The 14,345-nt window shown below is 41.0% G+C and overlaps 1 protein-coding gene across 1 annotated transcript in view; it reads right to left on the bottom strand.

Moving 5' to 3' along the window:
* Positions 1 to 14,345, bottom strand: part of ANOS1 (anosmin 1) — a 336,486-nt gene that overhangs the window by 54,317 nt on the left and 267,824 nt on the right. Inside the window, exon 9 of the mRNA XM_033950370.1 lies at positions 3,271 to 3,426. Coding sequence (XP_033806261.1) covers positions 3,271 to 3,426 — 156 coding nt within the window. The remainder of the gene's footprint in view (positions 1 to 3,270; positions 3,427 to 14,345) is intronic.

Below are 14,345 nucleotides of genomic sequence, written 5' to 3'. Positions count from 1 at the left end.
TAATTTCCTTATTCACCACCCTAAGATTCAGTTCATGCAAGAAAGCTAAGAATGTCTATTCCCCACAATCACAGTAGAGCTATATTGGATCTCATGTTGGATAATCAAGGTTTGAAGGCCCCCCTTAATTCCCTGGCAGCCTATAAGTCAGTCAGATATATTATCAATTGAAGTTTAGAATAATTTCCGCTTCAGAGACGCTCCTTCAAATCCAATATTCATGACTGTTTCAAGCACTAATACATCTAAAATAGTTGTAAAACTCTGCTAATCCACTCCCTAGAGTTAAGTGGATGACATACTCTGCAGTGCATAAAATCTGTGAAAGAGGCCCATAATTTCATGTGAGTCATATTGACTATCCATTAAAAGAGCAAGCTGAAGCAGGCATGATCTCATTGTGTTTTGTCATTTTTTGGCAACTTAAGATAAACCTGCCTTTTCCCTCTTCTTGGGTGGAATGTCCCACCATATCTTTCATAACCACTAAATACTCCAATATTGTATGGCATGTTATATTCTAAACATTAAATTAAAGCCTCCAAACAGAGGCCCATAGCCTTGTAAGTCTTTCTTGTTCTCCTCCCCACCCACTGGAATGGGTCACTTCTGTTCTCACTTATTTATATAACTTCTGACTCTGATGTTAGTTCACTAAATCATAACTTACGAAGATAATAACCCAACAATAGTTGTTGCAAATAACCCTTCATTCTATCAACATACTTCCAATTCAAATTTTGCTCTGCCCCACAATAATCAGTCCACAGGACAGTTATCAGGCGAACAATGAAAAGCCTGCATGTTCTTCTACTTCTTATTGCCCACCCTCAGTCCAAACAAAGGGTCATTTTTCCATGACCCTTCATCAGAAATGGCCTGCTCTTCTATATAGGCAATGGTACCACCTGGCATACTTCTTTACAACAGATGTCACCACTGTAGAAAGGATGCCCTCCAACTCATGGAATGTACCTACTTCGACAGTATCCACACCATATCTGAACCAAAGAATAGAAACCAGGAATCAAACCTGGACTCCCACAAGATAATGCACAGCATTGCTAATAACAAGACTAGACCCTAGAAGATTTTTGTTTTCTCTACCTGCAATGCAACAGTCTGTTGCAATTTTGCTATAAGATAAGCCATTTTCTGTCAGAGCCTGTCTGTTAAAGACAGAACACATTTAAATATCAACAAAAATAAGAATTAAGCATATTTCTATTTTTAACATAAGTGATTACAGTTGCTTTCTTGTGCCATAGCACAAATATCCTTCCATTGAAGGACACCCTTGTCATGACAAAATTCACTGCAAGACTGATATTTTATCAGTCTGGTAGAAAGCATTTATAAATGGATTTGCCTAATTTCCTGAAACCATATAGCACAACTATTTGGTCCTCCAATCTTGAAAGCTTATAAATGTTTTCAGCATTAGCTTGAAGTCAATGCTAAATTGCCTGCTAAAAGCTCTAAAGTGTCTTATTTAAGTTCTTTTTAAATGGGCGAGCATCTAGGCTGCATGTCTGGTTTCAACCCAATCTGTACTAAAACAGACACTAACTTCCTCTAAGAAATAAAGTTCCTAATAGAAACCATAATCCACCATTATGAACAACATCATGAGAAATTTATTGATTGCCACTAGGCACATTGGTGTATCATAGTGCTCATATTTTCTAGTAATTATCTACAGACAGATTGAGTACAGCCTTAAACTAGAACTATCTTCCTCTATAAGATAGCCAGTGAAGGTTAATCCCCCTTTTAAACTTTGAGATCTAATTAGATACTTCCATTTTATGAGATTTTTATTGCTGGCTGCAAGATTAATATACAAATAGGAATAAAAAAGTTACTGGTACAAATATATATGGCCCCTAACTTTGCTGAGGGATCTCTTGCTATCAGTGATTGTGGCAAAGGAATCTACGATCAGCTGAGCTGGCTGGACTTCCCGAAGATGCGGCTTCAGAGAGTCCTGCCAGCTCAGCTGAATGGGGGAAAAATGCCCCCAATGCCCTGCCACGATCAGCTGAGCTGGCTACAAAATGATGGCCTACTTTCAAATGTTAAAAGTAGACGCAGCTGGCTGAGCTGATCACAGCAAAGGAATCCCCAATCAGCTGTGCCAGCAGAAGTCCCCAAAGCCAAAGCTTCAGAGAATCCTGCAGGCTCAGCTGATCAGGGAGAAAATGTCCCTGCCGTGATCAGCTAAGCTGGCTGTGGCAGAGGACCCCCACACTCACCCTCAAAATTGGCAAGAGGGCTGCCTACTCTCTCCAGCCTAACACTGATTGATACCCCCACCCATCCCATCATAGATTTTCAGGAGGAATGCCCAAACTTCCAATACCTCCCTAACAACCATCAACCCCCAAACACCCCTGCCTACTTCCCCCAAACCCCAAAATCCCACCTGACACCCCTAAGCCTACCCCAATCGGAGTCTTAAACCATGCCCATTGCATCCCATGATGCATTGGGAAAGAGACCTAAGGCTCTAATTGGCCCAGATGCCTAAGGCCTTAGGACCCTCCCGGTGCATCACAGGATGCACCGGGAAGAGAAAGACCCGCCATTTTGAAGAGGCAGGCTTGCTGGCCAGAGGGAATAGGCATCCCTTCAGCCAACCTATTTTTGAAAGGTATGGTGGGGGGAGGTGTTGGGGTGGGCCAATCAAATAAGCATATCTTATGCCAAAACACTAAATGAGAGCTCACAGAAATTGTGATTTTGATGATGAAATGCTGTGGCTATTAATAATTTCTGTGAGCTCTCGTTTAGCAGTTTGACTTAAGATTTGCTTATTGGTTGGCACATTAGCGCTACATATTGGCATTTCTTAATTTAGTATACTGCTGTGTTGGCCCCTGAAGCAGGCCTTTTATCCAAAACATGACCCGTTTTGGGTTGAATAAATTATTTAAATGCACTTTGATATTACCTCCACTGTTTGATTTTTGTACAGTTTATAAATTATGTGCATCACTTAGGTACCTCAGCTTATGCCTTCCATTGACACAGCATAAGAGGGCACACCTGAATAAGGATGTTCTAATACCAACACATAGCAGCATTTTATAACAGAGCCTTAATGCCAAGTTTTCATTATAGAATTGGCGCAAAGCTCATAACATTAGTGCACCTAAAGTGAGGCACCAATATATAGAATTGTTCCACATTGTTATTCTGTGTTCATAGAGAAGAGGTTTGGCAAAGCAGGCCCCAAATTAAAGAACTACTTAGCATCATTCTACGTACCTTCTGTCTTCTTCCAATAGACGTTGATCTGCAGTTGACCGTCCTGATAAAAAGGAGCTCCAATTTCAAGAAGACGAGTGGGCGGCCTTCTCGGAAAGGGTGGAAGAACATCTGCATTGCCTTTCCTGGTTTTGCCTGATGTATAGGTCTGGCTCTCTGTCACAGAACCAGAAGCAAAATATTAAGAATGTTTTTGGGTTTTTTTGCATTCTAAATGCCACCACACATTATAATGTGCTTTGTACTTAAATGCTACATAGGAGTGAAGCTAAAATGCAGTACCAGCAGGCTGAAAGTGCTGCTATCTGAGGCATCTTACATATTTGCCCAGCAGCCTACCAATGGATCAAAAGTGGGTTTCTGTGGCAAAAGATGGAAAGCCTGTGGATGACCACAGACTGCTAACAGTTTTAAGCTACAAGCAAACATGCTAAACAGTAGAAATACAATAAGTAGATGTATAACCTGATGGGAGCAAAATGCATTTGTTCTTACAGGGAAAAAAAACAACCCTCTATCATGTTTTGTTTTTGTTGGGTTGTTTTTTTTTTTTGGTTTTTTTTTTTTTGGGGGGGGGGTTTACAGAACTACAGAAAACCTTTATTTTGGGTAACATTTCTCCACATACAATGCCAAAGATCAGTGACAGAGCGATAGCATCCTGAGAGCGATAGCATTTTGCACTATCATGTATTTTTATGAAATAAGTGATGCACTTGTTATTACTTTTTAACTTTACCACAGCTGTGTTAGGGGCAGTGATGGTGGTGGTGTAACTTTGTAATAAGTATTGTGTGTATATTCAGATTGGTTCCTTAACTTGTGAAAGTAGTGGTTTAGGAACCTGACCACATAACCACATGACAGTGAGCATCTACAACCCACAACCCTGAATGATCCAACTTTATACTCCCACTAAGTGCTGTAACAGCTGGATATTTTTTTCTTGTCAAATCCACCTCGCTTTCATATATATTGCCGTGCCAACAATCAGTAGTCCTTGTCCAAAGCTGCCTTCAATGAATTCCCTACAGAAGTATGTTTTTTTTTTTTTACTCATCTCTCAGTTCCGCCTCTGCCTTCTTTCTTTCACAGATACCTGAAAATGTCCTGACAATTCATGTTACCTCTCCAGCTATCTTTCTTTCTAATCTCCTTCACCGTCTTGATGTCTTTCCTGTCTCTTCCAGCATTATCCAATTTTCTCCTATGTGTTCCCTTAGGATCCTTTGTACGTTTTGAATGCTAAGCTTTTCATCTTTATATTTTTTTCTGTCACTTTCTTTAACAGAACCATAAAGGCTACCTGCTCCTCTGACTTTTGTTTACTTTTCAAACAATGTGAATTTCAAGCCATGTTTATAATTCCTTTTAGGGCTCATTTTACTAAGGTGCGCTAGGGCTTTAACGCGAGGAATAGCACGCGTTACATTGAGCTGGAATTAGTTCTAGAAGCGTAGCACATGGTGTAGCGTGCAGTAATTTCCTGCATGAGCTAAAAACGCTAGCGCATCTTAGTAAAAGGAGCCCTTAGTTTTGCTCATTGTTCTTCCACTTCACCTACTTCCTCCCTCCTAGTGGAATTTGGATTTATCTTATGCCTTTTTTGGTACTAATTCAATGCAAATTACATTCAGATACAGTATGATGGTAGGATTTCAAAAAGAAGAGCATAGAAAAAAAAAAATGCCAAGCTTCTTTAAGGTTCACTGAAAAAAAAAAAAAGCTTTAGAAAGGACCACTAATTTTTAGCAATGGTATATATAGCAGTGAAATAGGTATGAGGGTGGCTTGAAAAGTTTGGTAAAAAAAAAAAAGCAAGTTAAACAACATAGTATCCATATAGGGCTATACACGTGGAGGGGCATAATCGAAAGGAACGTCTAACTCTGTTTTCGTCTAAGTCGCAAGTTGTCCAGTAAAAAAACAGCATAGGACACATTTTCGAAAAATACGGCCAAATTTTTTTTTGTTTCGAAAATCGTCTAAGAATGTGTCCTGCAGAACTGATTGTCCAAGTTGCTAAATCGTCCATCTTTATACCACATTTTCGTCCAACTTTTCATCCAAGTCAAAAACGCCTAGAACAAGCCCTGTTGGATGTGGAAGGAGTCTGCAAAGTGATGGACTGAACACCCAGACATGGCACCTAAATAGTGGGGTACCTTACAGGGCACTGTTGTGAACTTCAAAAAAAGGGTGTCAAGTCTTCATCTCACTACAGCTCCCTTATAGGTCATGGTGAGTCCCCCAAACCACCTGCAGAATCCCCTAGACCCACTTATCTACCACCCCAATAGCCCTTAAAGCTGCAGGAGCCACTTATATGCCAGTAAAAAAGGGTTTTGGGGGTGTATAGGGGAGTGCACATATTTCAATATCAATGCAGTGATTACAGGGGCTTATGGGCATGGGTCTTTCTCTCCATGGATCCCTAATCCACCCCCAAGACGGCTTAAGACACCTCTGTGCAGTATGACTAGGCTTTCCTATGCCAGGCTGCCAGGTGATGATGTTCTGGAGGCACAATTTTCAAATTGTGATCACTGGGTTAGTGTGTGGGGGTCTGTATTATGTGTTTGCAGTGCTTATCTGGTCACTTTAGGTGGGTTTTTGTGACTTAGACCATGTTTTAGACCAAGTTCCGGAGGTGATCAGTGGGGTGCCGCAAGGCTCGGTCCTGGACCCGATCCTATTCAACATCTTTATAAGAGACTTACTTAGCAGAAGGGCTGAGGTAAAATGACATTATTCGCCGATGACGCCAAACTGGGCAATGTAGTGGGCAAAAGCACAACGAACGAAGATTCAATGCCCGACAACATGATGCACGACCTGCTCCTACTAGAGGGCTTGTCTAGGAACTGGCAACTCAGCTTCAATACCAAAAAATACAAAGTTATGCACCTGGGCAGCCATAATCCATGCAAGACTTACACCCTTAAAGGCGAGATCCTAACAAGAACGGTAGCAGAACGAGACTTAGGAGTGATCGTCAGTGAGGACATGAAGGCTGCCAATCAAGTGGAGCAAGCTTTATCCAAGGTAAGACAAATCATAGGTTGCATACGCAGGGGTTTCGTCAGCCGTAAGCCAGAAGTCATTATGCATTGTATAGATCCATGGTGAGGCCCCACCTGGAATACTGTGTGCAATTCTGGAGGCCGCATTATCGCAAGGATGTTCTGAGACTGGAGTCGGTCCAGAGAATGACCACCTGGATGGTCTCGGGACTCAAGGATCTCTCGTACGAAGAACGGCTGGATAAATTACAGCTATACTCGCTCGAGGAGCGCAGAGAGAGGGGCGACATGATCGAGACATTCAAGTATCTCACGGGCCGCATCGATATCTTCTTCTTCAAGGGTCCAGCGGCAACAAGGGGGCATCTGTGGAAAATTAGGGGCAGGAAACTGCATGGGGACACCAGGAAATTCTTTTTCACTGAAAGGGTGGTTGATCACTGGAATAGTCTTCCACTTCAGGTTATTGAGGCCAACAGCGTGCCTGATTTTAAGGCCAAATGGGACAGACACGTGGGATCTATTCACAGAGAAAGGTAGGGGAGGGTCTTTGAGTGGGCAGACTAGATGGGCCTTGGCCCTTATCTGCCGTCTATTTCTATGTTTCTATGATCCTGTGCTGTATAACTTTCGGTTATACATGCAGTACGACTAAGTATAAGCCTGCCCATGTCCCGCCCAAATCCCTCCCTCGACACTCCTCCTGACACGCCCCGTTTAGTTATGGTCATTCAGCGGCACTATGAAGGCCTAGGTCATCCAAAACCTAGTTTTATTATCGGCACTTGGACGTTTTTGACTGATGATCGTCCAAGTACCGACTTAGGCCAGTTTTTGGATGTTTTTCTCTTTCAATTATGAGACCCTTAGTCCAACGAGTTTTCAATTTTTTTCGTAAGCTATTTTTCCTATGATATGGAAAAACTGGAAACTCGCTAGACTAGGGGCCTCTTCTATCAAACTGCACTAGCAGTTTTTAGCACAGAGAGCCGCGCTGCTCCTGACACTCAGGAACTCTATGAGCATCGAGAGCAGCGCAGGCCATTCAGCACAGCTCACCGCGCTACAAATTGCTAGCGCAGTTTGATGGAAGAGGCCCTAGGTATACAGCCCTCTATGGAGATTACATTGTTTAACTTGCTTTTTTACCAAACTTTTCAAACCACCTTCATACACATCCATTTGTAGACAAGTCTGTATGGATATGCCAAAACTGAAAATGGACAAAATCACAGGGCTGAATAAGACACATTCTAGGATCCTAAGGCCTTGTCCAATAGAGTTTTGGACACTGGAGTGGTGTCCTCAATTGAAGATGATTGTGTATAGCATTCCTGCATATTTCAGTGAAGCACTTGAACTGTATGGGATCCTCTGCAGTTCAAACTGTGAAGTCACTGGAGCAGAGCCAGTGAGGAGAAAGGTAGTCAGCAAGTTTCCCACTCCTCTTAGACAGAATATTGGCTATAAGCCCATAAAAAAGAAAGAAGTCAGCCTACTCTTCTTGTGAAATGGTACAAAAGTTAAAGATGCAAAACATAATAAATAATAATACTACAGATTATGACAAAAATGCCTGTACACTGGGGGATCCTTGATAAAGCAATGTTATTGTGAAACACTGTCAGATCAATAGCTCCCAGGCTAAATTTAAATCGAGATGAATTTAAGCTAAGTATCAAATTCATCAGATTAATTATTATATATTCTAAGAAAATAAGTCTCTAAATAATATGTAATAAAATAAAATAAATTATTTATTTATTGGCTAATATGAAATGAGGCCAGAGAGGATAAATATACACCAGAATTCCTGCCTGATATGAAGTTATTATCATAGGCAGAGGGAGGTGTTTCTGAGGCCTTTTTTCTTATATAAAAATTGGACAACTTTTTAAAAAATAGATGAATTTTTCAGCTATCTGAAGCATATATATATATATATATATACCCGGGTTTAATATATAAACCTTAATAGATATTGCCCAAGTAATTTACATAAAAGTAAAAGTTTCCATCTGAAAGTAGAACTTTGTACACAATATCATACACTTCCTATAAGGTATAATCTATACAATTAAGTCTCCAAGACAAACATCATAACATTGCATCCGTTTCCTACCAATAACCAAATCTTTTCCCTACCTCCACCATATTTAACTCATTTAATCACAAATTCACCTAAAAGAATTAAAAAAAGATGGGCTACACTAACCAAAACAGCTTTTCCTTATATGAGTATATACAGGTCAAACTAAGGAAAAGCCGAATACGAATTCCATAAGGAACATTTATCCTTGCTCTATATCAGGTTCTTTCTAGTTTCTAATCATAAGATCAAAAGCAAGGCCACTCGATTTGACCATAGCTTGACACTTAGGAGAGTACCAACTTTTTACATTTAAGATAAAATGGTCATTACAACACAAAACCCAGAAAGCCAGTCTGAGAATCTTAAATGCACACATCGACAGGCATGATCAATGACCATCTGACACAACCCAATATCACTCTGGCTGCTACACTGTGGGCTACTTATAGTTAATGTGTAAGTCAGGAAAGTCCATACACAGGCCATTACAGTAATCTAGTTATGAAATGTGAAAAAATATGTTCATTTCATAGGGCTCCTTTTACGAAGGCACGTTAAGGTCTTAACGCGCGGAATAGCGCGTGCTAAAATGCTGTGCACGCTAGCCACTACCGCCTCCTCTTGAGCAGGCGGTAGTTTTTTGGCTAGCGCGCAATAATCCGGTACATGCGCTAAAAACGCTAGACCATCTTTGTAAAAGGAGCCCATAGTCTTACTTAGATTAGATAATTTATAAAGTATATATCTTAGTTGAAAGAATAATATATATCTTAGTTGAAAGAATAGTTCATCCAGCTTGCTAGGGGTAGAATGTACATTGAAACTATGGGAGATAAATTATATCAGGTTTAATGAGGCAAGGGGCAATATGAACCTGATAAGCCTACTCACTGAGTGGGTAGAAGAGTGAAAGGCTGTAATTTTCCATTTATTTAACTATTGAAATCAGAATCTATTTAATAATGTATAGCTGTATAGCTTATTCTTCCATTTGATAACACTAGGGATAGTATTAGTGAGTGACATCGGTGTGTTGCCAATTGTCTTGTGTGTAAAAAAAATACAAAGGAGTTCCTGTGGGTTCGTTATTCAAAGCCTCTGGAAGATCTAGTAGAAGTTTGGTAGTGAGGATGAATGCATTCCATTAGTACACACTGAAAAATCTTGTGATAAGATTGGATCACAAATTGACTATGAAAGCCCGTGTCAGAGAGACTGTGACCAAAACCTTTTATAAATTGAGGCTTGTAATCATTCCAATGATTTTCATATGGTTCTTTAGGCACTTGCTCTCACAGGGTTAGACTATTGCAATGTGGTTCTTTATCGTTTTCAGATTTGTTTACAATGAAGCCATGCATCTTATTATGAGAACAAGAATTCAAAAGTAGATTCTCCAAAGCTTAAGTAGTTTCACTGGCTGCCAATCAAGCAGTGCATGCCTTTTAACATTTGTCTTTTGATGTTTAAAATTCTTAAGGGGATGGATCTCCTGGCAGAGTTGCTGGAGATGCAAATGCATTCAGAAACAATCTGTTCTTCTGATATTAAGAGGTGATATTCAGTTTATCGAAGCAGATTCAACCCATATATTCAGTGCTGGGCCATGTCTAGACACTAGCTTTCAATATCCAGGGACAGGCGCTGACCTGGAATTTATGTGGGTACACCAATATAGCTAAGTGCCTTTTGTGCATTCCTGTGTAGGCACCAGTTACGAATATGGCCAGTGCTCGCATTACTAGCAACTTCACCCACAGACCATCTCACTGAATATCGACCTCTAACTTATTAGTGATTCCAGTGGATTCTGGTTTTTCAGTAGCAGGATCTGTGTTACAGAATTCACTGCCAGTCCCTTTAAAATTCAAACTAATTACTTGGGCTCTAAGAAATAATTCAAAGCCTCTTTATTATGTAAGGAAAAAGATTGTGATATATGCTTTTTAGTAAGTATAACAAATGTCATCCTTTCAAACTGTCAGTCTGGCTTCAGGAAATATCACAGCACAGAAACAGTGCTACTAGACATCATGGACGACTGCTAGAAAATTCTAGACAAAGGAAATGATGCATTGTTGGTACTCCTAGATTTAAGTGCCGGTTTTGACATTATCGACCAGTCTCTTCTGTCCAGGTTAAATAACACTGGAATACAAGATGTTGCACTAGGATGGCTCTCCTCCTTCCTAACTGAAAGATCACAGAGAGTACTTAGTAGGACCATCCTTATCCGAACCTAAACCACTCCATTACGAAGTGCCCCAGGGTGCTCTATTATCTCTTGACATAGCAGGAAAATACCAAATTAAAATCCACTCATTTGCTGATGATATACAACTTTACTCCCCCAGGCCAAGATTGTGATGCATAAACCAAAAAAACTCCACTGCTGTCTAATTGATATCAAGATCTGGATGGCAGTAAACAAACTACAGCTCAATACATCAAAAACTGAACTTCTCTGGATACATAAAGAATCTTGCATATTCCCACATCCTTCTTTCTCCTGGGGAAATGACACCTTTACTGCCAAAGGCAGTGCCTGCAGCCTAGGAACTCTTCTAGACTCAAGCCTAACATTCACACACCATGTCTCCAAATTAGTGTTGTCATCCTTTTTCTACCTCAACAAGCTAAAGTGCATCCGTACACACTTTTCAGAACCCAAATTCACCCAACTATTGTATGCTTTTGTATTAACCCACTTAAATTACAGCAATACTCTACTAGTGGGCCTACCTGCTAAAACCCTCGCCCGTCTGCAATGTGTGCAGAATGTTGCAATCCGCCTTCTGAAAAACCTGGGCACCCGTGACCACGTTACACCCGCACTAGCTTCCATGCACTGCACCTTCAAAGCCTTGGTTCTTGGTTTTAAAACCTTCCACAGGCTATATGACAACAAAGTTACAAATCTATGCCCCCATCCGACCACTGAGATCTGAAGGAGAGAGATGTCTGACCCTATCGGCTGGACATGACCCTACTGGCTGGACATTCCCTCAAGAATGAAACTGCCCGACAACGTTCCTACTCACATTTCATACCTAGACTATGACACATCATCCCTTCTTCCATCAGAATTTTAAGATGGACTATGGAACTTCAGGAGGGCCATGAAAACCTTCCATTTTATGAACCCAGTGCCTTAAGGTCCCGCATCTAAAAGAACTCAGTAACTCCATTAACCGACCCACTAGAACTCAAATGCTATTCTTACTGTAACCCAAATGTGCCATCTACTGTAAACCAGATGTGTGTCTCTATCTACCTGAATATGTCATGTCTTGACCTATACTGTCCCTTTGGGAGGACGGGCTAAAGAAATGAACAAATATATAAATAAATATATGAGGAATGTTAATTTTATTGTCTTAGTATTCATGTGCTGTTTTTTTTTTAATGTTCATTTCTTATTTTCCTTTCTATCTGAATTTTATAGATGTATTTTGAAAACTACTTGTAGTATTTCTGTACTTGGTGCAGACAGACATGGGGGAAAGTCACTGCTTGCCCTGGATCGATAGCATGGAATGTTGCTACTATTTGAGTTTTTGCCAGGTACTAGTGACCTGGATTGACCACCATGAGGATGGACTCCTGGGCTAGATGGACCATTGGTATGACCCAGTAAGGCTATTCTTATGTTCCCATGTCTAAATAAAGAAGGTTTTGGGCTGCTTCCAAAGCCTGGTGAGCATTATGCTTTGTCTTTTGCTCTCCAGATCTCAGTGATGCACTCATTCCTCGTCGTTGATGACTGTTCTCTCCAGAATATTCGGATTTTCTTCATATCATCTCAGGAACTGGGTCGCAACCTCCACACACTGTTCCTTGTGTAGATCAGTAAACTGTTTGGGAACCCATCATGCGCAGGCTTTCCTGTATCCCAAGTCATCATGCATTATGACAAATGCAGATCCATAGCTGATATTCAAATTTGCAGCCAATTGAGACACTGTTATCCGCCGTTCTTTTTTAACCACCCTGTCAATGTGCTCTTGGTTGGTTACATCTGTTCTTCTTGCTTTAAACCTTTTTACCTACTCGTAAACCTTTTGTTGATTCATGGTGCTATGTCCATATCCGAGTCAATATCTGGCACACTACCCAGAGGAGTAGTAAGGGGGGGTGAAAGGGGGTGTCCAAACAGGCACCATCTTCCTAAGGGTGTGGCGCCCCCTCATCCTCTATGCCTCCCCCCCCCCGCTCCTTTCCTTGCCGAGCACACACAACCCTTGCCTTTCCCATACTTTTTTTACTTCCCCGGTGTGAGGTTGCTGCCCGCTCAGCATCACTTACAGGACCCACACCTAGGAAATGACATCAAAAGGTGAGACGATGCCGACATGGGCATGCTGCTCACGACAGAGAAGGGGAAAGGGCAGGGGAAAAGGGCAGGGGCATGCACAGCGGGGGGGGGAGGCAGGGAAGAGGGTGGGGAGGGAGCTGGAGGGCAACACTAACAGGAATTTCATAATGATAAAAGAAATGATTGGAGATGAGTCACTGCAAGGAAGAGGTTGAAGAACACCGTAATGTTCTTAGCAATAAGAAAAAATAAATAAGCATGAAAAACCGATGAACCCACACATCACAGAAATAAAGTCTGATGTAAATTAATCCATGTGGCCAAAGATATTAGAAATGGGATGTGGTATGTGGTCGGCAATGGATCCAGGACACACACAGTTTTATTTATAAACATTATAGAATATGACTTAGAAATCTTAAAACACTGTACAACTTCAGTATCATATAATCTCCCTCCAGGAAACATGTCAGTGGAAAACAGATGACCACTCTTAGCAATGAAAGAAAGACAGATCAAATTAGCAAAGCTATTCAAATTACTACAAAGAATTCTAAATTTTACTTACTTTTAATACAAATAATAGGCAACTTATATGATAAATGGGTTTCTGTATTGTGCCTATGGGCAAAATGAACAAACGTTTCATAGACTCTCTAAAACAAATTTCAAAACTTTGAAATAATTACACAAGTACTGACTGGAAGAAATTGAAACACTTTAGAATTGCTATATCCTTGATTGGAATCTTCCATCACACTGTTAAGCACATCTGCAGCAGATACAGTTAGATATGGTAGGCATTTATTAGAGTTAATCCCCAGTTCAGTAATACAGCTGCTGGATTAGTATGTGTGAGTCAGAATAATGAAGATCAGAAGAAAACCGTTCTAGACAGGTCATATAATCATCCCTCCTGAATATTGTGGTGGGGGAGGGGGTTGTTTCAGGGATTCTAGCAGGGGGGAGTGGGTATCCCTTCTCCCAGGAGACTTCAAGGTGGGGTTCAGGGGTGAAGGCAGGAGGAATTGGGCATCCTTCCTGCCATGGACAGTGTTTGGGAGGTTGCTGCCACTCAGTTGATCGCGGCACGGAGATTCCCTTGTTGAGATCAGCTCAGCGGCAACACAGTTCTCTAATCGGCGCCTGCGACATGGACACCCGTTAGAGAATCAGGGTGGTTAGGTGGGGTTAGGCATCTGTCCCTTAGGGCAGATGCAATTCTGTATAGGATGCGGGTGTGTGATTCTCAGCCACTTCTTAGGTGGCTGCAGAAACTGGTGTCTTATACAGAATTTTCCCCTTATTCTATAAAACTTAGGTACCCGTTATAGAATCACGCTTACTAATGCCTAAGCATGCTTAGATGGTGTTCAGCATTCTAACATTTAGATGTCCCTAATTTACGCCAGGGTTTTCTATACCTAAAGTTAGGCACCAATATCAGAGCCTAATAGCACCTGATTTACAAAGAGGTGCCTAACTCAAAATCACACCCATGTTCAGCCTCCTAACCATGCCCATTTTTAGTGTAGGCACTTTGGGCTAGATGCCTACTTTTTATAGATTAGGTTTTTCAAGTTAGGTGCCTAACTTTAGACAGACTTTAGAATCAGGGCCTAAGTATATTTCTTTACACATTATA

The sequence above is a fragment of the Geotrypetes seraphini genome, chromosome 6, assembly GCF_902459505.1.
Source record: "Geotrypetes seraphini chromosome 6, aGeoSer1.1, whole genome shotgun sequence".
Taxonomy (NCBI): Eukaryota; Metazoa; Chordata; class Amphibia; order Gymnophiona; family Dermophiidae; genus Geotrypetes; species Geotrypetes seraphini.
Note: the sequence above shows the minus strand (reverse complement) of the source record. Positions and strands in the feature narration are given on the sequence as shown.